Source organism: Muntiacus reevesi, chromosome 2, assembly GCF_963930625.1.
Source record: "Muntiacus reevesi chromosome 2, mMunRee1.1, whole genome shotgun sequence".
NCBI classification, from domain to species: Eukaryota; Metazoa; Chordata; class Mammalia; order Artiodactyla; family Cervidae; genus Muntiacus; species Muntiacus reevesi.
This window is the reverse complement of record NC_089250.1, coordinates 162,955,627-162,981,180: the sequence shown is the minus strand read 5'-3', so window position 1 is coordinate 162,981,180 and position 25,554 is coordinate 162,955,627. Positions and strand designations below refer to the sequence as shown.

The window sequence follows — 25,554 nt, the reverse complement described above, 5'->3', positions numbered from 1 at the left end:
AGATTCCCCAATGCATGCCCCGTTCCTGAGCAGGAGGGTCTTTTGTGGGATCCTCTGGGGGTCTGCCTATTCCTAAATCTGTCATCTGACTCTCTAACATGTAAGGACACTGCTGGTTAGTGCTGCTTCTTCTCGTCTGTCCACATCTATTTCCCTAAAGCTATTTGAAGAAAAGTCATGGCAGTAAAACCATTCCAGTAATTACTGCTTTGGGATTCTTTTGGAATGGCCTCTGGTGGTATGCTTATCGGTAAGAAGCTAACCCTTTCTGCTGCCCAGGAGACTAGAGGGTGGCTGCTCTGAGTCCCAGTTAGTGTCCCAGGCTGAGTCACGTGGCAGGGAGTCAGGATGGGAAGGACTCACCCCCACGCAGCAGCTCCAGGCCATCCTGTTCTCCTTGTCCCGAGTGCATTGGGTGGTCTACCCCGGGACCTGCTCGGTGTTCAGTTTTGGTTCTCTGTTTGACGTTGTGTTAAGCTTTTCTTGAGCATTTTCTGATTTGAGATTGGGTCAAGGCCTACCTATGAGACTGCTGGTATTCCCAGGGCTCCTGCAACCTGCGGTCATGGACATAATGCATGCTGGGGCTGCTAATGTCAGAGACGAGGAAAGAAAAAAAAAGTACAAAATAAAAATAAAAGGGGGGAAAAATTCCAAGAATGAAAGGGCAGAAGCTCCAAACACCTACACTTCCTGCGGCCTTGGCCAGGAAGGATGTCCTAGGGGAAAAAAAGAGGCCGAGGAGCAGAGCCCTTTTTTAAAGCAAATAGAGTTCAGTTTGATGATTTTTTTTTTTAAAGTGCTCTCTGAGTGGTTCCAGCTAGACGTGGGGGTGAATCAGGGCTGGTTCAGTTAGCCATACTTTGCACAGATCACCTGCTCAGCGGATGCAGAGGATGCCGGGATTCAGCAGGGGGGCTCTGTGTGGGGGAGAAGTTGTATGATGCCTGGCGGGGAGGCAGCCCCACAGTGTGTCCCCTCTGAACCTCAAAGCCCTGATGCAGCCGCAGCTTCCAGACCCGAGTGCTGTGGGATGACTGTGGCACAGCTTTCACGTTGCAGCGAAATCGCTGTGGGTGCATAGTTTGCCCCCCAATTAAGTTGAGACCCTACTGCGTCCTACTCTGTGCCAGGCTCAGTGGGGATAAGAGTGGCAAGCAAAAAAGTCTCAAGTCCTGTGGACTGGGGGATGGGGAGATGGGCCTTTGTCAAATAATTGCAAAAGAACGAGGGGGCCATTCCGACCATTCTTAGGTGAAGGTCCTCAGAAGTAAAAGCATGGTATGTCTCGAAGGGGTTTGGGGGAGCCCCGAGGGGACCAGTGTGCTGGAGAGAAGACTGCAGAAGTAGGCCAGGCCAGGTGGGGTAGAGGCAGCCTACGTGCCATGTCAGGGATTTTTCTGGTCCCCCCCAACTGTGCAGCCTCCTGAGGCTGGTCTTGAAGGCAGTGGGTAACCCCTTGACTCACTGGCAAACCCACCACATTGGCCCCCTAGTCAGTCCCAGCCGGACATGCTGGCCAGGTTGCTCTGTGCCCAGTTTGGCTATCATCCTGGCCTCTCTGCCCATCAGGTGAGAGATTCTGTTGTAGCTGCTATTTAGTTGCTAAATTTTGTCCAACTCTTTGTGACCCGATAGACTGTAGCCCACCAGGCTCCTCTGTCCATGGGATTTCCCAGGCAAGAATACTGGAGTGGGTTGCCATTTTCTCCTCCAGGGGATTTTCCTGACCCAGGGATCAAACTTGCATCTCCTGCATTGGCAGGAGGATTCTTTACCACTGAGCCACCTGTGCCCACAGTTAAAGTTATGGTGAGTGAGGAGGTTAGGGCCAGCCCGCAGTTGGCACTCGCGTAGGTCGTTTCTTCTTTCCCCTTGTCTATCTGGAGCTGCAGTTTGTTGTTTGACCCACGTGGAAGCAGGGAGATGGCCCAGGAAGCCAGGGGGCCTGGACTGGGTAATGAAGATGATTCTTCTCCCATCCTGGGGGCCTTGCCTGGGGACTCAGAGGTTCGAATAAGGCTTCCTCTTCGTGCCCTGGAGAGGGGTGAATAGTCTCCACTTAAGAAAGGACTTGGTATGCCCTTGCCCACATCTCGGGAAGCTAAGATACTGGGGAGTCTTGCACAGCCCTTCCCAGATCAGATGCTCTTGAGGGTTTTGAAAGGGGCTCTGTTGGGAGGTGGGTTTCCCCAGTGGCTCAGCGGTCGTCAAGAATCTGCCTGCAGTGTAGGGGACGTTGGAGACTCGGGTTCAGTCCCTGGGTTGGGAGCATTCCCCTGGAGGAGGAAATGGCAGCCCACTTACAGTATTCTTGTCGGGAAGTCCCATGGACAGAGCAGCCTTGTGGGCTACAGTCTGTGGGGTCCCAGAGAGTTGGACAGGACTGAGCGACTGAGCTCTTGCTCACGGTGGGGAGGTAGCGACTCTTCAAAGTTTGTTTGTTTTCTTGAAGCCTTCACCTCCATGCAAATAGGCGGCTCAGTGTTGGGGAGAAAGGTTAACTACGGTGGCGCCTATCTTAATTTGGCATTTCCTGAATGAATGTGGTTTCAGTCCTCCAGCCCAGGATCCCCCTAGAGAGACTTTTCTCCGCAAATCACCGGAGAAAAGTGATCCCTGTCACTTGTCCAGCATCCTTGGGTCCTGCGGGGGCCCAGCCAGCTGGGGATGAGCCCCGCCCACCGCAGAGGCTCCCCGTCCCCTCTGACTTTAGCGGGACCTCTCCCAGGAGTCCTGATCCAGCTGCTCGCTGGAGACCCTGCGGGTTGTGAATCTGTGCCTTTGCCCAAACGCAGTTGCTCCTCTGGCCGGGCCTGAACTTGCGGGGCCAGGGCCTCCAGATCAAACCCATGCAAATGAGGAGGCCCATCTGTTTCCCAGTATCCAGCTGCTGTCCCTTCATTTGCAAATGGCTGGGATGCTGCTAGGGGAGGGAATGTGTCTGGGGACACATCTGCAGGCTCCGAACCGGTGTTGGAACTGGGGTCCTGCTGAGAGAAGAGAGGCCGAGCCCTTTAAGTAAACTTGCAGAGCAATACCCCCAAAAGGTCCCGAGTTACAGACTCAGAGGCAGTCTTGCCCTCGGGGAAGAACTCTTCACCTTCTCTTCCCCCTTGCCTCCCCGCCCCCACCCCCATTTGTCACGGGGATCACTTTCAGAGTATTCATGTATTCTGAATGTACTCACTGAGGGAGGGGCTGGGGAAAATGTCACATTTGGACAGTGATCTGACTTTCAAGGGGCTTCCTGGTGGCTCAGGCGGTAAAGAATCTGCCCGCAATGCAGGAGACTGGAGTTCGACCCCTGGGTTGGGAAGATCCCCTGGAGAAGGGAATGGCAACCCACTCCAGTGTTCTTGCCTGGGAAATCCCATGGACAGAAGAGCCTGGCGGGCTATAGTCCATCGGGTCGCAAAGAGTCAGACATGACTGAAGCGACTAACACTTACATTTTAAGGGACTTAGAGGGCAAATGTATCCAGTTAAATTGGCACTGGTTATCCACTTTATGTTAGTAACGGGCCCTGTGAGCCACAGGTAATGTAAGGTGGAAAGCTGACCAACCGCCCCTGAAAACTTGTTTCTGGAATGTAGTCAGATTGCTGGCTTTGGAGCTTGCTGTCTGGAATGCTGGCCAATTACCCTACTCGCTGGAACCCAGGGCCTCAGGCATTCAGCGTTTTTTTGTGGCCCGCCATGGCGTTGCCATTAGTCAGCCTTGAGTGGAGCTGGGATCCTCTTTCTTAGGGAGTTCTGTGGGGGTTACTGTGCCCCCCCATACAAGTATCTCAGATTTGTTGGATGAATGAATAGTAAATGGTATTTTCATAAGCCACAGGCCTCTTCCTTTACGAAAGGAATCAAACAGGTGTTGTACACCGCTGTTGATAACGGTGACTCTTACAAGATCCTTGAATGTTCAGGAACATTCCAGAAATCCCTGCTTCAGTAACTTACATACATATGATGTGGTAGATTTGTTCTTTTGGAAGAAAACTCTGTTTTAAAGTCAGGCAAATGCAAATTGAGGTTCCCACGTGGTTTCTGTTGTTCAGTTGCTCAGTCATGTCTGACTCTTTGCAACCCCGTGGACTGAAGCACGCCAGGCTTCCTTGTCCTTCACCATCTTCTGGAGTTTGCTCAACTCATGTCCGTTGACATCCTATCATCTCGTCTTCTGTTGTCTCCTTCTCCTGCCTTCAATCTCACATGATTGGAAAAATATTAATAAAATCTGATGATCAGTCATATCAAGCTGTAGCCCACAAGCAGGAGCCTGGCCAGTGCTGAGGGGTGGGCAGGGCACCCCTTGCTGGGGTGGGAGACTTCTCTCGGATGTACCCCCACTTACCAAAGGCCTTCCCAGGCACTCTCTGGTTTTGTCCCCATGATGACCTTGACCCAGCCCAGAGGTAGCCAGTTCTACTAACCAGGACTCTGAGGCTCAGAGATGTGAAGGGGCTGCCCAAGTGGACCGGGTTCATCACTGCTACAGCAGGTCTCCAGCTTGTCCTGGGATCCTGGAGCTGGGCTTCTCATGAGATGGGCCTTGGACCAGGAGCATCAGGGAACTTGCAGGAAATCCAGAATCTCAGACCCTACCTCAGGTCTCCTGGCCTAGGAACTTTGGCAGTGGGGCCCTGGAAGCTTTGTCTGGGTGGTGTTTATGCACAGTCTTTATGCAGAGTGCCCGCCCCAAGCTCTCCCTTGGAATGGGTGGGTGGGTGGAGACAGACTGTATTCTGTAGGAATATACTAGATGGAGAAACAAAGACCTGATGAAACAAAAAGATGGGAGCCATGCAGTCTGTCTTAATGGGAATCAGAGGAGTTTTCACAGATGAGATATTTGAGCTGGGCTTTGAAGGCTGAATAGAAGTTTGCTATGCAGGGTATTGGGACCAGGGTTGTACGGGAACAGGGCCCATGTGAACAGACAAGCCTAAGCTGTGAGGGGGTGGTTGGAGAGACATTGAGGGCCAGGAGCAACCAAGGCCTTAGCCTGGGCGATGTTCTTTGGGTTTTATCTTGTCAAAGTGTGGAGTGGTCTGTGCCCCCTGCTTTTTTTCTTTTTTTTTTTATAGTAGAGGTAAGATTTGCTTTTCAAAAGATTACTCTAGTGGCTCATGATGAACATGGGGCTGCCCACAGGTAACGGGTTGGGGGCCACTGCAGAGATCTTTCAGAGAGACGGCAGAGGTCTGCAGCAGTGGGCTGTGGGAGTGATATCCGCCCTTGCTTTCTTCCTAGAGTTGTGAGTAGGGGCACAGCTCTGCAGAGGCAGAGTGAATAGGGGGAAGAGCTTTGGGGATGAGAGGTGAGAGGGAGCATAGGGGCTTTAGGGCAGACGTGGAGCTTGAGTTGATGTCACGTGGAGATGCCATTCAGCAAGAGGCCAGCGGGGGAGGACGAGGTGGAAGGTTACCTGCTTGTTTTGGAGAGGACCTCGGTTGGCATCCAGGTAATGTGTTCCCTGAGGCAGGTGGAAATATGAACCTGCAAGCAGGGACTTGAGGGGCACTGACGTGTGGGAGTGGGAAAAGCTGCAGAGATGGTGATCAGAAAGTAGGTAAAAGGACCAGAGGAGCCAGGGATGGAAATCAGAACTACCCACAGCTATGGGGGTAGAGAAGGGGCTTCCAGAAGGACAGGAAGACCTCAGTGCATGTTCCTGTTCTTGAGAACGTGTGTGTGCACGCAGAGACACACACAGGCCAATAGAAACAAAATGCCACTATAGATAAATGTGCACTAAACTGTGTGTTAGGGGCTCTCTTCTATCATCCCCACGCTTCCAAGTTGGGACGATCTGGTTTAGGGGATGTTTCCTCCTTTCAGGATTAGCCAACTGCAGCTGAGGAATAGGGATTTCAACCGTAAGGTCTTCCCCACAGCTGGTACCTGTGAGTTCTCGCTAAGCGCTGGCCATTGTGCGTGGAGCTTTCCACGCGCTGGCTCATGGTCGTTCCTGGCCTGCAGGGGCAGGACAATGAACTGATGAGAAACCTGAGGGCCCTGTCCCAGGTCACACGATTTTCTAAGTGGCAGAGCTGAGATTCAGGCCTGTTCTAAGTCTGGTCTTTTTAACATCCCAGCCCGTCCTCGCCTTTTCTGAAGAGTCATCAGGGAGGGGACAGAAGTGAGACCTAATGCTCGGGCTCAGGGAGCAGCTCCAGGAGCCGGAGGCGCATCGGATGAGGAAGGTCGCCCCCCATTTTGTACAAGGAAGAGGGCTGCCTGGGACCAAGGGCTGTCACCAGGACTTGCGAAGGAACGTGTTTTGGGGGTGGGGGTGGGCAGAGAGTTAGGTTTTCAGGACCGGAGATGATGTGTGTACATTTTACAGATGAAGCCTTGGCAAGGCCACCCTTGACCTTAAAAGAGGGAGCCGACAAGGCTCAGGCCAAGCCCCGTCATTCCTTCATCCCTATACCTCCTCATCAGGCCCCCCTCCTGCTCCCCCCGTCCCCCTTCCTGCTTGCGGTGATACAAGTACAAAACCTTCCACTGAGAGAAAGAGGGAGATTTTCCAGTGGTCTCGGTCAGTCGGCAGGGCCAGCTTTTTGATGATGTGGTTTTCCCTGGAACAGCATGCTTGAGGAAGCCCAGGTTTTGAGAAGGGCCAGCCTCCTCCTCTGTGTCTGGCAGGCGTGTCTCCAGAAGGCAGGAGGCTTGGGCCCTGGACGGCCAGGTGGCCAAGCACATAGACTCCCTGTCGGTCTGACCTGGGCCGGGGGAGTGCCTCCGACATGAATAGTGCCCGTTTCGGCTTCCTGGGCAGCAGATCATCTAATGGCTTATCTCTCTGGGAAATGGTTTTTGAAGAGAGGGCTCAGGTTTGAAGTTCTTGCTCAACCAAAGCTGCCAGTATCTGGGGACCTTCTGCAGGTGGTTCTGTATTGGTACTCTCTTCCTGGTGGTCCAGTGGGGACCTCCTGTATGGTTTTTTGCTCCAATGTTTGATGCACATATTGTGACTGGGAGAAAAAAAATCTTTTTGTGTCGCTCTTTCTCCATATCGGAGAGCACTATAATGAATAGTGTAAAACACTGGATCAAGGGATGCTGACAAATTAGGGAGTGGATATTTCTACATTTTGAGTCCAAATATTAGGCGATAATGGTGACTCTTAAATGGTGCTTTTTTAAGGCACTTGGCTTATTTATGCATTTATTTTCTCATAGGCAGCAACAAATATCCTTTCCTTTCAGAATCAGAGAGCTGTTTGCCCTGTTTCTCAAAGACAGACCTAAATTATAGGAGGGGTGTGCCTAAATATATAATTTTTAATGGTTACCATATTGGAAGCATTAGCCATCATCCCGTCTGATCAGGGGGAATGCGAGCCAGGCTAGAGTTTCTGGAACAGTCAAGCTTCTGTGGCAGAGGCAGCTATTTATTAGTGGTCGTCCTGGCCCCCATGATACCCACAGGGAGAGTGTTAAGTCCTGACGTGAGTCTAGAAGACACCCCGACCATGGGCTGGAAAGAGGAGACTGCAGCCTGTTTACTTCTCCCATGTTCCAGGGCTTTGAATTCCTTGGGGCCCCCGTTTTTATGTTGGCAGTATTTCTTGAGGTAGAGAACTCTCATCTTTATATTGTGCAGAGTATTTGTGTCTCCCTTCCCACCCCGAAGGAACAAGTAGTACCCAGGCCTTATAAGGCCTCCGTTTGATGTCCGGATTTTGTCTTCTGCAAGCCCATTCTTGTAAAGGCGAAGCTTCGAGGCTGTCTGAGCTGAAAACAGCCAGCTCTGCTGCTGCTCTCTGGCCGTCTGCAGGGCCCCCGTGCTGGGGAACACGAGGGTGGTCATTTCTGACTCCGTGAGGGGGATCCCGGGACCTTTAGATCTTTCTGAAGCTAGGCTTGGATGCCACCTCGATGGAAACTGTGCCGTAGAAAAGTGGGGGCTACGCTCTTCCAAAGTCCCTGTGCTCTAAGACACCACAGGTCACTGAAAAGTGATGCCGGGTGTCTGTCTGTCTGGACCGCGTCCAGCTGGTGAGAAGCACTTTGGCAGTGCTGTGTATGTGAGGCGGTTCTGTATCCCGCGCCTATGGACAGAACGCAGGGTATCGGCCAGTTCACGCTTCTTGCCAGGACCGGGGTGTGGCCGCGGCGGGCCATCGTGAAGACCGGAGGGCGAGTCTGGATCAGATGCATGCCTGCTGTGTGCCCCGTGGGCTGCCACATTTGCAGCTGCATTCCAGGGGTCTCTCTGGCAAGACGGCGGCAGCCCCACCGCGCTGATGTTTGTTCCTCTCCTGCAAGGTGTCAGACTGTCCAGAGGGCATCAGGGAACCAAGACTGTGTTTCCATTCTCGCCCCAAATGCGGGTGTTGTAATTCCCAGGGGAGCCCCCGCCGCCCACATCCCCTTGTAGGACATCCCTTGCTCTCTCTCCTTCCCTCCTTGTCTCGCAGAGGGATCTGTTCAGGCTTTTCTTTCTGTTTCTTTCTCCCTGTCATCCACTTTTTCTGGAGGAGTGTGTTAAGGGTTTGGATGCCTCTGACTTTCTGAGATGGAGAGACCTCTTGGGGGACCCCTCCGCCCGCCCCACATCCTTGAAGCTGGAGTTTCCCTTCCTAGCTGTGATCATCCTGACCTTTGAAAAGACAGCGGTCCCAAGGAAACCCCAGAAAAGGGTGCATTTGTGCAATGTGATGTAGTTTGTTGTCCCTGTGGCATACGCTGCTTTTTTCTTCCTTAAGAGTTTAAACCTGTCATCCGTTCTGCATGAAGCGATTGGACAGGGCAAGACGCAGGTTTCCCATCTGTTCCCTGTTTGCATTTGGGCGCCATTTCAAAAACCACACGGGAAAAGTTTATAGGCAAACATTATAAAAAGTGACAGTCTGAAGTGCTGCTATGGCTGGTTTGGCAGCGTCAAGTGTTACCTGAAATAGCTCCCCGTTCCAAGCGCGCTCGCTGCTTCAATTGTCTCAAGACGGCCTCCTGATGACACCGGGGAAGAATTCAGCCGGGCGAAGAATTCAGCAGCGAAGTCCCAGAAACCACAGCCTGTTCTGCCTTTTGCAAGACTTCCCCCTCCTCCCTGGACTCTGGTCGCCTCCAGCCAGGACTCCTGTCCCCATGTGGATTTCCTGAGAGGTAGAGTGGGTGATGTCAGCGTGATGTCACACCTCTGCCCTGTTTGACGTCACATCTCTTCCCTTTGCAGTCAGCGGCCCCTCAGTTCTAAATTCCAGTAGTTCCCGGGGTTCAGGGCTCTGGAGTTTCTTAGGTGTGGGAAGGAGATGGTGCTCCAGCAGGAATCACCCGCTGACCATAAGCTGAGGCAGCTGTTATTCACCCTGTTCACTTTTTGCCAGGCTGCCTGTCTCTCTCATTTTTTCATATCAGATTAGTCCTTTATTGGAAAGCAGCTGCGTGATAAGATGCCGCTGGCGCTTCTCAAGTGTTTGAAACTCATGGGGAGAAAGTTCAGGTGATGCAACCCAAGGTGCACCAGCGAGCTGTCCCCGCTGGCTGTGCGCTCAGCAAGTAGGAACACGGGCCTCTTCGTCCTCCCAGAAGGTAGACTTGCGCCTTGTTTGTTGGGCGCTCTTGGCTGCGGGAAGAACTCCAGCACTGTGTGAGTGTCCTAGCCTTCTTGCTTCGTTGTGGATTGTCGTTTATGTTACGAAAGATGTGAAGAGACATTTTCTGCCTGTGGAAGCTTCTGAAAGAGCACTTTTGGTGTAGCAAAGTGGCTTCTGGAACCTTCTCCCGTTGTGTTTTGGTCAGAACAGAGGAGGGAAGTGTTGGGCTGTGCTCCCTGTGATTTCTCCCCTTCTCTGTGTAAAAGAGTAAAAAGTATGCTACTTCACCAGAAAAAAACAAATGCCGAAACTGGCAATACCGCTGTAAAAGGTATGGTTTAAATCTCCCACGGAGTACTCTGCCCATGTCAACCGTCCTATTTTATAGAGCAGGCGGTGCAACTTGGTGATGTGTCATTGGAAGGTGGTTGCATCAAAGGTAGAGGGGTGGGTAGGGTCCCACAGATGCAGCATTGCTGCTCTGGGGGCATCTGGTCCATTGTCCCCTCTGAGCAAGAGGAGGGCAGTACCACTGTGGCGGTGTCTGCGGAGCCCTCGGGAGCACCTGGCGGGGAGTCACCTGGAGATGGCAGCCCCAGAAGGGAAGCCAAGCCCCAGGGGCCACGTGGGAGGGGAAGGGAGAGAACTGCCTCCACTGAGCCAGTCTGGGTCCCTGCTAGGTGTCTGTGTTCTTGGCATCTTGGCCTGGGATGGCTTTGATGCAGGACCGTGCAAGCTGGGCCACAGGAGCTGTTGGGTGGCCTAGGAGGGGCTGGGTGTGTCGTTCTGCCCCTTCCCACCATAGGCCCCACTTGCCCATCCTCCCTGACTCTTTAACCCCTTCTTCCCTCTTCCCCTCTTTCTGGTCATCCACCCATCCTCCCTAAGATGTGTTTGATGTCCTCCTAGATTACGCGGGAGTATCACAGGATTCTGCTGGGGTTCTCCAAAGATGCCCTGGACCCTCAGATGAGCCTGTTGTGAAATAATCAGCTAGGGAGGGAGGAACACACACTTTCTGAATTTCCCATGGGAGTAGTTAATGGTTTCAGACCTTGAAGGTGGATGGCTTTGTTTTATAATTGAACATCCTCACCTTATTGATGTATTTTGGGGAATTATTTTACTATCCTTGAAGCTGATCATCTCATTGGAAAGATGGGTGATAGTTTTCACCTGGTTTTCTTGGAAAATTAAAATCACTCTTAATAGCTCATCACCTTATCAGTCCTTTTGAGCTGGGAGCCCATCGTTAGCAACATCATTTTATATGCATAGGATATAGCTCAGTTGGTAAAGATTCCGCCTGCAATGCAGGAGACCTCAGTTCAATTCCTAGGTCGGGAAGATCTGCTGGAGAAGGGATAGGCTACTCACTTCAGAATTCTTGGGCTTCCCTTGTGGCTCAACTGGTAAAGAATCCACCTGCAATGTGGGAGACCTGGGTTTGTTCCCTCGGTTGGGAAGATCCCCTGGAGAAGGGAAAGGCTACCCATTCCAGTATTCTGGCCTGGAGAATCCCATGGACTACAGTCCATGGGGTCGCAAAGAGTCGGACATGACTGAGCAACTTTCACTTTCATAAATCCAGGTAGTCTCTTGACTAGCCTCTGAAAAGACTGGTGCTTGCAGTCTTGGTAGTATCGTCAGTCTTGAAGAGTGACAGTGATGGTGACTGGCCCCATAAGTTATAGTTGGAAGATCAGGTTCATATTGGATGGCTCGCTGGAGTCTCAAAATAATATTCTATTTGGGGGCCTTCGTGAGCTTAAGCAGGAGCAGAGTGGACTTGGAACTCAGGGTGTCATCTTTTTCTCATGCAGGTTGTTGTTCAGTCTCTAAGTCATGTCCGCTCTTTGCAGCCCCATGGCCTGTAGCACACCAGACTCCTCTGGCCTCCACTAGCACCCGTTCCACTAGCATCTCCTGTGTATCCAGCCTGAATAGGATGTGGTCCTCCTCCTGCAGCAGCAGGTAGTGATGACTTTTTGGTGATACTGGTCCAGCATCTTAGATACCCCAGGTTTCAGCAAGACTTTGTGGTTTGCCTGTTTCAGATGAAGGAGAGGATTCTTAGTGAAAATGCTTTTCTTTGAGAAATCATAATTCTCCCTTTTGTCTGGGAGAGAGATTTTTCTGCATCATAACCGCAAGTATCTTGCCTTTTTTTTCTTAAAAACAAAACCAAAAAACTGTCTTAGAGTCTTCTGTGCCTCCATGAAGTAGTTATATGGCTCTCCCTCATCTGAGGGCCAAGGGGACAGATCAGAGTAGGTTGAGCCACGTGGGTCCCAGGCTCTCCTTTAAGGGAGGGAAGTGTTGCTGCTCTGTCCAGCTGTTTCCTTGCTCAGTCATCTCTTGATGACCATTTCTGGCTCAGAGGAAAGCAAATTCCGCAACATTCTTGGTGACATGCTGATCGTGCAGTGTTGGTCCTAGTAAATAGCGATTATTTTATAACTCGGGCTGAGGCAGTGTCAATTCATTCTAACATTGTGGGTGCTGTTTCTGTAATCAGTTGTGGGAGACCCAGGACTCAAATGACGATTGATCCTGGCTTTGACCAGCTGTAAAAGGGGTGGGCCACGTGGCCTTGAGAGGCTTGTCAGTTGCAACGTTGTGTGGCCCTGACTCTAGGATGCAGGAAGTGAGAGATGGTCTGAGATTTGGGGCCAAGCCGACTTCTTTGTTCTCCTCCTCTTCCCCTCTTCCCTACATTTCTCTTCCCATACCTTTTCTGCTCAGGATTCAGAGTTATTAGTCATTGAATTTAGCAGCATTATGACTTAAACAGCCTTAGGAGTTCTCATCTGAGGACCTTCCAACTAAGTTCGCAGCAGTATCTTTGAAGCATTATTTTGCCCTTCCCTTCTCTCTAGAGAAGCCTTCCCTGGTGATCCTACACAACAGAAGCTGGCGAATTTTCGTAAAGGGCAAGACTGTTAATATTTTAGGTTCTGCAGGTCATCAGGTCTCTGTTTCAACCACAGGTCTGTCAACTGTCATATCACAGCAGCCCCGGACATTATGTAAGCGATGAGCATGGCTGTGCACCTGTACAACTTTGTTTACAAAAACAGGCTCTGGGCTGGGTGTGGCCCTGGGGACCAACACCGTTGGCGACTGTGTGGTTTGCCAGCTCCTGTTCTGGAGTCCAGAGCCTGCCTCTCTGGATGTGCCCCTAACATGCTGTATTTCTTCCTCCTAACACTCGGGATCCCGCCACAGACTTTATAGTTTTGTAGATTTCATATTTGTCATCTGTCACCCCACTGTAATTAATCACCCACAAGTACAGGGAGTATTTTTGTTTCTGTTTGCTTCTGGTGCATCCAGGATAAAGGCATGTGGCCCATAGTAGGTGTTCAGTAAAATAATTGTTGACTGCCAAAAAAACAAACATTTGAAATGTAACCTGCTTGCCAGTTGGGGCTTTCTGCCCTTGTTTGCGGGTGTAAGTTTTTCCAGGTTGAATATGACTTCTGTTTTCTTCCCTGTGCTGTGATTACCCCTTTATGTTCCCATCCCGTTCAGTGTCTGGGCTCTTCCTGGTGTGGAGGCTTGGGGGGTGCCCCCTGGGGAGCCCTGGCCCTCCACAGTGGGTGGGGGTCAGGGGTGGGGGTGGGGACGGATTTCTAGAACCTGATGTGTGTGGCCTCGCTTGTTCTTGGACCCTGGCACTGAAACAGGAAGTAACTGTATTTCAGTCTTATGTGGGACCCTTGTCCAGACCACACTTAAGGAGAAAACAATTTCCTTGTGATGCTGCCCAGATTCGGAGCCATCCCAGAGCTGGGAAGCTTTGTGCTTTCTGGGCCTGGGACTCTGGGTACCATTCATAGTGCTCTCTGTGAAGGATGAAAGCCAATTCATGGACTCTCGTGGGTCCCAGCTGGTGGCTCTGGCTCTTCTCCTTAAAGACGCATGGCTCCTCCTCACTCTGTTTGCAGAGGCTCGGTCCTCCCGGGCCTGATTCGCCCTGCATGTTTGTGGATCGTGTGCATGCTTAGTCATGTCCAGCTCTTTGTGGCCCCATGGACTGTAGCCCCGCAGGCTTCTCTGTCCATGGGATTCTCCAGGCAAGAATACTGGAGTGGGTTGCCGTGCCCTCCTCCAGGGCATCTTCCCAACCCAGACGCACGTCTCCTGTGTGTCTCCAGCACTGCAGGTGGATTCTTTACCTCTTGAGTCACTGAGACCGTTATCCGATTTGTAACAATCACCTTCCATGTGCCTGCCTGGGGCAGGGGAGGGGCTCGCTAAGAGCCAGAGACCTCAGCCCTTCCTCTGGGATCTTGGGCATCTCCTCGGGGGATGGGACAAGTCCATCAGGAATGGGGCCTGTCCCCAGGAGCTTGTGGAGAGGGGAGACCCACTTTGTTCTGGGCCAGGGTGACTGGTGGCGGGCTCTCATCCAGGAGAGCCTGCATGATCTGGGTGTGAAGGATGGGCGGGGTTCAGTGGGGAGGCAAGGGAGAAGGGAAAAGCTCTAAAGGAGACAAGGCAGAAGAAGGCCGAGGAGACTGGAACCCGGGCTGTGTGGTGCGGGCTGGGGAGCAGCGAGGGGTCCAGCTCTCCAGATGGAGCACCAGGCCTGCAGCCTCCGCACCTTCTTTGGATCCATTTAAGTACGATTTAAGATCCATTTAAGTGGGCTTCCCTGCTGGCTCAAACAGTGAAGAGTCTGCCCACAATGCGGGAGACCTGGGTTCGATCCCTGGGTTGGGAAGATCCCCTGGAGAAGGGAATGGCAGCCCACTCCAGTACTCTTGCCTGGAAAATCCCATGGACAGAGAAGCCTGGCGGGCTACAGTCTGTGGGATCACAAAGAGCTGGACACGACTGAGCGACTAACACACACAAGTGCGATGGGGGCCGTCCCTCAGCTCCCTGGGGCATGTTTTGTCTTTTGGGTTTTGACGTGAAGGCCTCCAGGTTTTTATCATTTTAAGGAAAAAACAGTGTGTCCCAGCTGGGCCAGCACAGAAGTAAGTCTCCCAGACCAGCAGTGTTCTGAGCCTGAGAAACTGAGGCATTTCTTTTTAAGAAGCTCAGATGTGTGATAACAGGAAGTCAGCACACACAAATAGGGAAAGGGGTGTGTGTGTGTACACAGTCAACGCAGTCACGTGGAATGAAACCATTTGTGAAACGCACATGTTTATAAATTAAAAATGCCTCAACGCTAGACTTTCCCAGGTGCCGCGTGGGTAAGCAGGCGTTGGATTAACAATCGACTTCAGAGTTGTACCGTGTCCTTGCCGGTTGGGTTTTGGGTTTGTGTTGAACGCTCTATGGTTTGTTGCAGACTCACTGGGGCAGCTTTCGCTGGGTGCTTCCTCCGGTTGGTTTCAGGCACTCCTCTGCTCCTTGGTGAGGGCAGCTTCCTGGGGTACAAGGAGAGGGAGACAGACACCCCTGGGGCCATTTGCGAAAAGAGAAAACAACCTGTGAACTGCCTCTCCTGGGAGTCAAGGGGCCTCCACTGACCTTTGTTGGACGTTCTCTCCTTTTCCTCTTTTCCCATCTGTCTCCATCTTCTCTCTCCCGCCTTTCTGCAGAGCCACCAACCAAATACCAAATCTCCCAACCAGAAGTTTACGTGGCTGCGCCCCGGGAGTCGCTAGAGTTGCGCTGCCTGTTGCGAGATGCCGCCATGATCAGTTGGACTAAGGATGGGGTACACTTGGGGCCCAACAATAGGACAGTGCTTATTGGGGAGTACTTGCAGATAAAAGGCGCCACGCCTAGAGACTCCGGCCTCTATGCTTGTACTGCCGCTAGGAACGTAGACAGTGAGACTGTCTACTTCATGGTCAATGTCACAGGTGAGTTGGCCTGCCAGCCCTCCGCTTTCTCTTCCCCCGTAGTCGTTTTTCTGGGTAAAGTCTTGTCAGACCAGTGAAATCCACGGTGGGGTCTGCTAATTGGATGCTGGGCACAGAGCTTCACAGTTGATGGTTGATCTGTTTTTGAAGTTCTTCTACGGACCTGGTATATGAGAGGAGGCTGGTCGTTAAAAATGACAGGGTTCTCATATGCAACGTTACATTTTTAAGACCACACACTTTCCTATAAGTAAAAAACACATCTTTTTTTTTTTTTTTTTTTTAAACTCCTATACCACCGGCATCCTTGGCGTTTAGAACACAGGATTGAAATTTGGATGCCAAAGATTTCTGCTTCCTTTTGTTAAAATTCGAGTTTCTCTCCTTGACTTTTCCCACGTGGCAAGGGGGCGCTGCCCAGGTCCCCTTTCGTGGCTGAGTTTAAAATTCTGCTTTCAGATTATTAGTAAACAGTCAGAAGACCACAGGATTAAGTTTTTCTAGGGACTAATTCCTTTCTTGAAGGAGACCCTGAGTGCTGAAAGATTGCGTTGGAAAGAATCTTCAGCTATTACACAATCAGTAGATTTGTTGGGGACTTGAATACCATTTGAAGCTTAAAATCCTGTTTCAGTGTATCCCATTTTATAGCATGTTTAAATAATATGAAAGCAGAACACGTGAAGAATCATAATATAGACCAACTGTCATCACGGAGAAAAAATTTAAGCCATTAAAACCATCTTAACTAAACACAATCTCAGACTTTTTTTTTTTGCCTGGGTTCCTGGGTTGTTGAATTCCCTTTCCAGAAGGACTGAGCTATAGATGATTGCAACCTTTTGCTTTGCAAAAACACAACCACGGCTGTGTTCTTTTGAATACAGATGCCATCTCATCCGGAGATGACGAGGACGACGCAGATGGCTCGGAGGATTTTGTCAGTGAGAACAGTAACAGCAAGAGTAAGTAATTACCGTCTCCGAACGTCCCCGAGAGAGGAGAGCTCGGTGGGAAGTCCTGACTCGTAGCTGTCTCCCTGGCGACTCCTCTGGATGCTGTTGACTGCAGTCCCCACCTCCCCACTGTGCCTTCTCTTCCTGACTTTCAAATCTGAGAATAAAGCAGTGTTACTGTACACCCTTCTGTACTGTTTGTCCATTCTTATTGTGTCAGTAGCCACTTTCTTTTGAAAGCACTCATGACTTTTCTTTCCTTGGTTTGCTTTTCCTCTCTGGTTCCTCGCTATCTGGAGATGTAAAGCCAGCAGAATCATATGACATCCTATCTTCTTCCTGTCGATGTTGCTTGGCCTGACCCAGTGGTTCTCCACTTGGGAGAATTCTCCTCCTTCCTCCTCCCTTGGGGGACACGGGGCAATGTTTGGTTGTCTCACCAAAGGAATGGGGTGATGCTAGTGGCATCAAAGAGGCCAGGGATGCTGCTCATAAACATCTTTTCAATACACAAGACAGCCCCATAACAAAGAATTTCTTCTCCAGAATGTTGATAGTGCAGAGCTTGCGAAATCTTGTCCTTCTAAGATATTATTGCTGACTGAGCAGAAATAAGGGAAGCATGCCTTATATTGCTAGTAGAAAAGGGAGATACCAAATGCTGTTTGCATGTTTAAGGATAGTCGGAGCACTACCTTAACTGACACTAGGAGGCCTTTACTTGGTGAGTGAGAATGTGGGCCTCTCAGAGCTGGGCAGCCTCGGTTCAAATCTTGCTCCAACACTGCTAAATTGGGCAAGTAATTTAACTTCCATACCTCAGTTTCTTCATCTGTAAAATGGGAATGATAACAATCTTTGGGGGCTGTTATGAAGATTAGTGAGTGCATATTTGTACACTGCTCAGAAAAATATTTGTGAGTTTATTCAATAAAGAAGATTAAATACAAGTTGTATTTTCCAATAACATGGCTGGAATATTTCCAAAGTGATCTTATGTTGGTCATTGGCATTCTTGGCTTAAGATGTTATAGTCTTCATTTTCTCAAAAGGATATTAGTCAGTTTAGTAAATTTAAACAAGACCTAAATAATGGGACAATTAGTTATTAAAATAGACCCAGGACATTTTCAAGGAAGAAGAGATATTCAATGTTGTTCAGCACCTGGGATAATGTTTTGCTTCAGTGGGGAACTGGATTTGTCTCTTAGTCTCCTAGCAGCATAGTCAAAAAGGGAAATATTTTGGCTTATGTTAGTTTTCACTCTCTGACAAGAGAAAGCTTGCAGTCTGGACCACTATCATCATCATTACTTAAGAACTTACTAAAAAGGAAGATTCTCAGGGCCCACCCCAGACCACCTGCTGAATTAGAAACTTTGGAAGTCACTCTGATGCACAGTAAGTGTGAGAACCACTGGCTTTTGTATTCACACACACAGAGGTCTGCCTCCAATAGGAGTTTACTGTTAGAAGGCTTGTTGGTAAAACAGAGGGTGACAGGGTGAGTGAAAGTGTCTTCCACTGTGATTTGAAACAGCCTTTTAACGAGGTTGTTGTTCTTATTATCATGACTTAGTAATAAAACACTGGTAGATTAGAACACGTCACTCACTTATTGGCTCTGGCACAAGAGGCCGTGAGCCTGACGGTTATGAAAAGAGTCTGCTCAGTGCAAGCTCTGCTCTGACTGCTGGTTCAGTCAGTGCCCCCAGCAACCTCTTAAGGTGAAGAGAGGAGTTGTTTGTGTTTTATTGATTGAGAATCTGTGATTCAGTGAACACAAAGCAGAGCTGCAATTCAGACCTAGGCTTGTTGCCTGTCTAATCGCCATGCCCCTCTGCCCATTCCCAGGGTGATGATGCAGGTGGGAGGAGGATGCTCGCAGAGTTGTGGGCAGCTCTAATGTGGTACCCACGTGTGGTAGCCATTGCTCTTGACTGGGGCATCAGACTTGGCGAGGTTCTGTTGCCGTGCCAGAGGACTTGTCCTAGTGATCAGCCCCCTGCCCGACAGCATGTTACCCAGAACACTCAGGAAGTAATCAAATGTAGCAGAAGGTATAGGTGATGTAACAGGTAGGCTGAATGAACTACTCTCTGTCTGGTCTCCCTCTCTGATGAGTCTCCTTGCATCCTGAACACTAGTGCTGACTGCCCAGTACCCAGGTAGTGGGTTGTTCCATTTAATGAATGCCAGCCTATGTTGAGTGAATCACCGTGCCTTCACCTTGCAACCAGGGTTCTTTGTAATTAGCTCTCGAATGACACCAGCTTTGCCCTGAAGTGGGTGCTCTGGGGTGATTAAGGACTGGTGTTAGCTGTACCAGGGAGATTCTGCTGTCGGGAACGGCCTCTCTTTGGGGCCCGTGAAACATTAGACGCGATTTAAAGTGATAGCAGTTCTTAGCTGGCTGCGTGGCCTCTGCCATCTGTTACTGTGATTAGGCTGGTGTGATTCACAGGTGCGGCCTGGGGCAGCTGAGATTAAGCAGCTGTGGCCGGCGTGGACAGAGGAATGCCACGGCCAGGGTAATTGGCAAAGCGGGGAAGGGGATGTTGCCATTAAAACAATTTTTTGCCACCTCGAGTGTCAAATGCCTGACCTGATTAATAGGGAAAATTGTAGAAGCACCGAATTCTTTGCATTTTCAGCCACCTGGAAACCACTCATGTGTCCAAATGGATTCCTTCGGTGCCTTCTGATTGTCTGGAAGTGCCCCTGGGGTGTGTTTGAAAGTTCCCCTTTAGTGAAGTTAACAAACGATGCTTCAGTTGACCCTGTGCTGACAGTGATATTTTTGAGCTTCTCCAAGAAGAGTTTTTTGGGGGTTGGTCCACGTTAGTTGTCCATCTTCTGACTTGAAAAATAGATGGCAGGTTACTCCGGTTGCTGATATTCTTGTTTATCTAATTCTGGCAGTGCACTCTAAGAAGGCAAGCTTATCTGCCTGGTAGAGTTCTTTTTAGATTCTGTACGGAGTACAGAAAGCATGGAAGCCAAATATAATGGTAAAAATAACAGCCAAAAATTAAGGCAGGTTTGTTGCGTTTTGGCCATGAAACTGCTATCCATTAACCTCCAGGTCTGATTTGATTTTTATGGGAATGTTCTGCAGTGTTCAGGTATATCTGAACTTCTACTTCTTCCTACAAGACCTAACTCAAAAGTGGGCTCCTCTCTAGATTTACTTGTTTGTACTGGCCGATTGAGTGGCTTTGAGTGTTTGCATGTTACTGTACATTGTGCAACGTATGGTATCACATTCAGTATTAGGTAGAATCTCAGACCTGCCTTTCCCCTTAGATTGCTTCTGAAGGGCAATGACTAGCCCAGATGTTGAATGAATATTTTGTGGTATCACCGTCTTCCCATAATCTCTTTTACGGATCCCATTAAAAACAGAGCAGTGCTCAGGTTTGGTCTGTACATGAAGAGAACAAGTCGGTGTTTCTCAAAGAGTATCCTTGGGAACCCTGGTTCCAAATAATCCTCTGCCAAAAGTCAGTTGTATTTTAAAATGAATTTGGAGAATATCTCATACTGTAACCCTTTCTCAAAGACTTATGGTGTCTATCAGCCTAATATAAGCTCTGAGAAGTTCTGTAGTAAAACATCTGTTTCTTTTTGTCCATTCCCAGGGTTTTCCAAACTGATTGACCATAAGACCCTTTTAAAAAATATAGCATCTATTAACATCCTGCTGCACGTGCTTTGAAAATCCCTCCAGTGAGCTGATGTGATTGATCTAACCCCCCACCCCCCACCCCCCGATTTTAAGTCAGGTCCTTCCATCACAGATGTGAAGGGCATCCTCCGGTCATATTTTAGCAGCTGACTTGCTGATGACGTCACGCTGTACCAGTGCTAGACGGTTCCTTGAACGGAACAATCTTGTGATGTCATTACAAGCCTGGCTGCCAGGAAATAATGCTGTTACATATGCCCTTTGGTGAAAGAGACTTTCTCTGGACAGAAAGTTGTAATTTCAAATGCTAATTTTTGAAATGCATCCAGGTTGAGGATTTTGAAAGGTTCAAGCTTTATCTTTTAGCTTAGAAAAGCATAACTTAACTAGTCCTTGCCTTCCCTAGGTACTCGGTATCTTAATGGGTTATCTGGCAGCAAATAAGTATACATGTCTGTCCATTTTTTCAAGGTACTTTTATTACCTCCAGCTTGTGTTTAAGTGATTTTTGTCTCCGAAGAGCTTGAACATGATTGACAGAAGTTTCAGGTTGGCTGCTTAACTAGAGGGAGTTGATAGTAAGACAGCTGTATCAAGTGGAGTGTGGTTCTTACTATTAAGTGAAGAGAGAAAAGATAATTTTCTATTTTGGTTTTATTCTCCTTGAGACCTGCAGCTGCCCATCTTCCATGCTAGGGAGAAAGGGTTTTTTGTTTTTTTTTTTTTTTTCTTTGAAGTAACGGGAAAATGAAGGTTCTTGGCCTGAGATTCTGAACTTGCATCGACAGACCTACTGATGGTAGGAGATCACGGTCATATTTGCTCTAATTGGGATTGTTCCTTGGTAAAGGTTGTCTCTCAGTTGGTAATGCTGGTTTCTTAGTTGTGTTGAAGTTTCCAGGAGTTGAAGAAAATGCATTTTTGAAAAAAATACGTAAGCTGCCTAAAGTTTTTGAAATGCCTTTTCAGTGAAACCTCATCACAAACTGGTTTGGGTGTTTTATCACAGAAGCAGTGGTGATATTCCATCTACTCAGCCAGGTTGAATATTTTTCTCTCTCAGCCTTCCGCTGGTCCAACAGCGGTTGTCTCAGGCTGAAGGCAGAGCCTGGGGACTTCTGCGGGCAACTGGCCTCCCAGTGGGGGGTCATTTGCCTGGTTTGTTCTAAAGTGTATCTTACTGAATGCCTCACTGATCAGCAAGTTGTCCTTTTAATGAAACTTCGCAAATAAAACCCTCCTGCCCCCTACAGTCACACCTTCACTGACATCTTCATATTTTTGTCAGGTTTGTTTTCTCTTTCTCTATGCAAAACTGAAGTCAGATGAAGTGCAGTCTGTGGTGAGGATGGGGGAGAGCTCTCAGACACATACCCTTTCCCTCATCAAGGGTCAAAGCATTGAAATGTCCTGATTAGTGATATTTTTAAAGGCCCTAATTATAGACTTAAGACAGAGGCCTTAGTGGGGCTTTAGAGAGTTTGTGAGGCTTAATCTAGGAGCTGAAACAGACTGTGTTTTTTTTTTTTTATTATTTTTACATCAATAAAAATACAGTTGGCAGTCATCAGTGGCCACAGCTCACATAAATCTTGAACTTTTGACTTAATTACCATGGGAGAGTTCAAAGGGCAGCATGGAGTGGTTGAAAGAGCACTGCCTAGGGAGTTGGAGACTTGGATCTAGCCTTGGCCCAGCCTCTGGCCGTGTGACCTTGATCAAATCACTTAACCTTTCTGAATGACATTGATCATACCAGCCGTTGGGCCAGATGGTCAGTGAGGTCTCTTTTGGTACAGTGGTAATAAGAGTTCCCATTTTTCCTTTAAACCCCCAGCCTGTCTTCTCTCTATTTGGTTAGAGAAAGAGAGAACACCATAACCCTTAGATGTTAGAGTTGAGATGCATGAGAGTTTTTGTGGGAACAGGCTCAGCAGTCCATGTTTTCTCCTTAGGTTTAAGTCACAGGGTCAAAACAAAGCCTCTGATCCCACCATTTACTGGCAGAATCAGTATCTGTGTAGGATATAGACAGATACCTGAAAAGAATGTTAGAACTGGGAAGGGCCTTATCAGAACTTTCAGTTCAACGCCCTCATTTTATAGTTCAGGCTTTTAACGATTGTCTGTCTGGTCTGTCCATCCATCCATTTATCCATCCGTCCATTTATCCATCCATTCATTCAGTAAACACTTGGGTGTCTGCTCCATCGTCTGAGGATGACTTAAGCTGTATCCCTCCAGGTGATCCCCTCTTACTGGTCATCAGACATTGAAAGGAATTTATTTCAATATAGAAGGGCCCTGGGCATGGAGATATACACATAACCGAGAAAATGGTGGCCCAGCAAAGGAGTAGGGGATCTTTATTGGTGGGATGAAGGGGATTAAGAAAGGCTGTGTGGAGGGAACTTTGAGGGATGTTTTGGTGGGGTTATAAATCTGCTTCACCAGACACGTGTTAAGAGGCTTCTGCTGTATTAAAATTGTACTTCCTCGGCATCGTTACTAACATACAATATCTGTTTCAGTGTAGAAGATGATAATGAGTAGGTAAGCCTTGAGGATGCAATCGTACTTATTTATTTCGGCTGGGTCTGACTGTCCCTTTAACTTGGTCATTATTAGTTTTTAATGACTAAGAGAATGTCATGCTTTTGCTACAATCTACATCAGAAGATTTGAGCATGTCAGAGCAGAAAGGGCCATACCTATGTCTAGGTCAACTTATTTACTTCTGATTTAAGTATGATCTATGTTTGTGTCATCAGGGGTTTGTACCACAGTTCCCTCTCTATTAAATAGATCGCTAAGATCATACCAGGGAAGGTTTACAAAGTGGATGCCGTACACTTCTTTCAGCAACATGATGTGGCCTTGGCCATCGATATTGAGTACCTACTGAGTGCTCTCCCTTTGTAGGTCGTTAATTTGTTAAGTGAGTTCCTCCTGCAAATGGAAGTTGTTCATGCTTTCACAGCCTTGGGATGGAAGAGGGCCTCCTTCGGTAGAGGAGCTTTCTCATGGGCCTGGTCCCTGTTTCTGTCCAGCTGCACCGTAGTTTATGGAGTGGGGGCCCTGGCATTTCCACGTGTCCACACTGCACACACAGTGGGAAACACTGAAGACAGGGAGAGTTTGCAGAGGACACTGATGTTGGGAACACAGCGGAGCTGTTCCTGCAGTGTGATTATTTTTCTAGACCTTCCAGATTCTTCAAGTTTTGCAAAGCTAGTTTATTTCAGAAAGAGCCATTGTAAAAGCTTAAAATAGCCCCTCCCCTCCAGCATCACACCTGTAATAAAATCTGTGAGCTGGACACCTTGAAGGAAAGCCTCGTCACAAAAGCACATCATGCCTGTGTGATGTTATCACCGACAGTGGGGTTGGATGGGGGTTGACCATCGCTGCTACTCAGGGAACCTCGAAACCTTGACCCTTTCTGTTGAGTCAAGCTTTACAGTTCCTCAGGGAGAGCAGATGTCATGAATTCAGGTTTCCAGTGATGGTCGTGTAGGCGATTGGCTTCTACTTTGTTGATTAGATTTCATGGTGCCCCACTCACCTGTGATCTCTGAGCCTTTAGAAGAGAAACACGGCCGTGTCTGTTTTGCAGAAGCAGGTTTTATAGGTGCAGTGTTGATGATTGAAATTTCACCCCAGGAAAGTGGCTACTTGCCAGAAATTCCAGCAAAATTCTTTCCCTCTTGTCCTTAAATCATTACTCCGGCGCCAAGTAAAAGGTGCTTGTTGCCAGCGTGCTGTTGCCATAGGCTACAACCATAGGTGCCCATGTGGTGTGGGTGATACCTGGGCAGGTTGCAGGCTCACCCACAGCTGAGCCCTACGAGAGAGGAACAGAGCAATTTTCCTAGTGCCTAAAGCCCAGTCTGTTTTTCAACCCAGGGAACACGGAAACCGTGCCTAATGGTACACAGCATGTATCTGTTGATTTCTTTTATATAAAAAAAAAAAAAAAAGAAAGAAAGAAAAGACATTCCATAGGATCAGGGCAGCTGTAATTGATGGTATCTGAAAGAGTGACTCCATTAATATTTAGCTAATTCATATGAATAGGCTATTGTGTTTACTTAAACCGATGACATGAATGCAGGCACCTGACGGCGTGAGGTATGCCTTTCATTTAGGTCAGCTTTGTAAAAGTCTTTGTGTAGCGACAAAGCTCATTATTTATTTTGTGCTCTTAACGCTTTCTTTTTCAGTGGCTGTGGATGGCCTTTGCCAAATAGAAGCTTTTCAAATGAAAGATGATTGAAATTGTTTCGGGATATGCCAGGCCCTGGGAGACCTGTGATAAATAGAAATTGAGTACTCCCTGGGGACCCCCTCCAAAGAATAGATGTGTTTATGGGCGTTTGACGCCCCAAGTCAAGTGGCTACCAAGTTGCCTGCTCATTACAGATGCAACTGGATTCAGAGGCGAGAACGCGGCTCTGGTCCTTCTGCCCTGGCTCCCCTCCCACCCTCCACTGGCCCTTCTCTCTCTGGTACACAGACCGACAAGTTCTGCCTCACTTGGCTTTGCCTTAGCATCATGTCCATACCAGCCATACCTCCCCACCCCGGCACCCTCCACCTTGACACTTAGATAAGCAGATGTATGAAGAAGACACAGCATGTTCCTGTTAAGAAATCTTCACTCCACTTTTTATAACAGGTTTCAAGAGCAAGGGCGAGGCAAAGAGGGGTGGGTGTTCTGAATGCAGTTGTTCCACTTCCTCTTTCTACCACGACAACCTGGCTGTTACGTGAAGGGCATCAGTACCCTGCCAGGGATGTGCCGTGCCATCCACAGAACAGGAGAGGAAACTTCTAAGTCATTCTGGAGACAAAGCCCCTTTCCCCCCACACTGCCTCTGGTTTGTGGGGGGTGTGAACTGTTGCTCAGTCTAACCCTTGTAAGTGGTTATGGGTCAGTCTTCTAGAATTTCAGTGTTCTAGAATGTTCTTGGATGTTCCAGGCCCTGTTGATGGATGCTTTAGGCAGGGGGATACAGGGATTTTGATTACATATTTGCTGGGACAGAAACATGCATGTGAAGAGTTAAATCAACATACAAGATATTGTCAGTGGAAATCCTGAGCAGTGATAAAAGGAGGCAGCATGCCTCCAGTTGAGGCTGTCTGTCTTGGATCTAATCCCGCATGTCAGAGAGGTTAAAGGTATGGATTCCAGTGCTTTGAGAGTAGTTTGGGGAGACAGACAGTAGGCTCTAGAATCAAACTGCCTTGACTCAAATCCTGGTTGCACCTCTTCCTAGCTCTGTGGCTTCGGGTAGGTTACTACTCCATGACTCAGTTTTCCCATCTGTAAACAGGGATTATAATTAAATTGTTGCCAGGATTAATGAATTAAATGTGTGAGAGCTTTTGGGGCCATGTCTGCAAGTAAAAGGGCTACCTAGATGGCTCAGTGGTAAAGAATCTGCCTGCCAATGCAGGAAACACAGGAAACTCAGGTTTGATTCCTTGGCTGGGACGATCCCCTGGAGAAGGAAATGGAAACCCACTCC

At 48.8% G+C, this 25,554-nt stretch overlaps 1 protein-coding gene across 4 annotated transcripts in view; it reads left to right on the top strand.

Annotated features, from left to right (window-relative positions):
• Positions 1 to 25,554, top strand: part of FGFR2 (fibroblast growth factor receptor 2) — a 105,534-nt gene that overhangs the window by 13,181 nt on the left and 66,799 nt on the right. For 3 of the 4 annotated variants that reach the window (XM_065923451.1, XM_065923450.1, XM_065923452.1), the window contains exons 3-4: positions 15,110 to 15,376; positions 16,264 to 16,341. In XM_065923451.1, coding sequence (XP_065779523.1) covers positions 15,110 to 15,376; positions 16,264 to 16,341 — 345 coding nt within the window. The remainder of the gene's footprint in view (positions 1 to 15,109; positions 15,377 to 16,263; positions 16,342 to 25,554) is intronic. The other variant, XM_065923453.1, reaches the window with a different exon arrangement.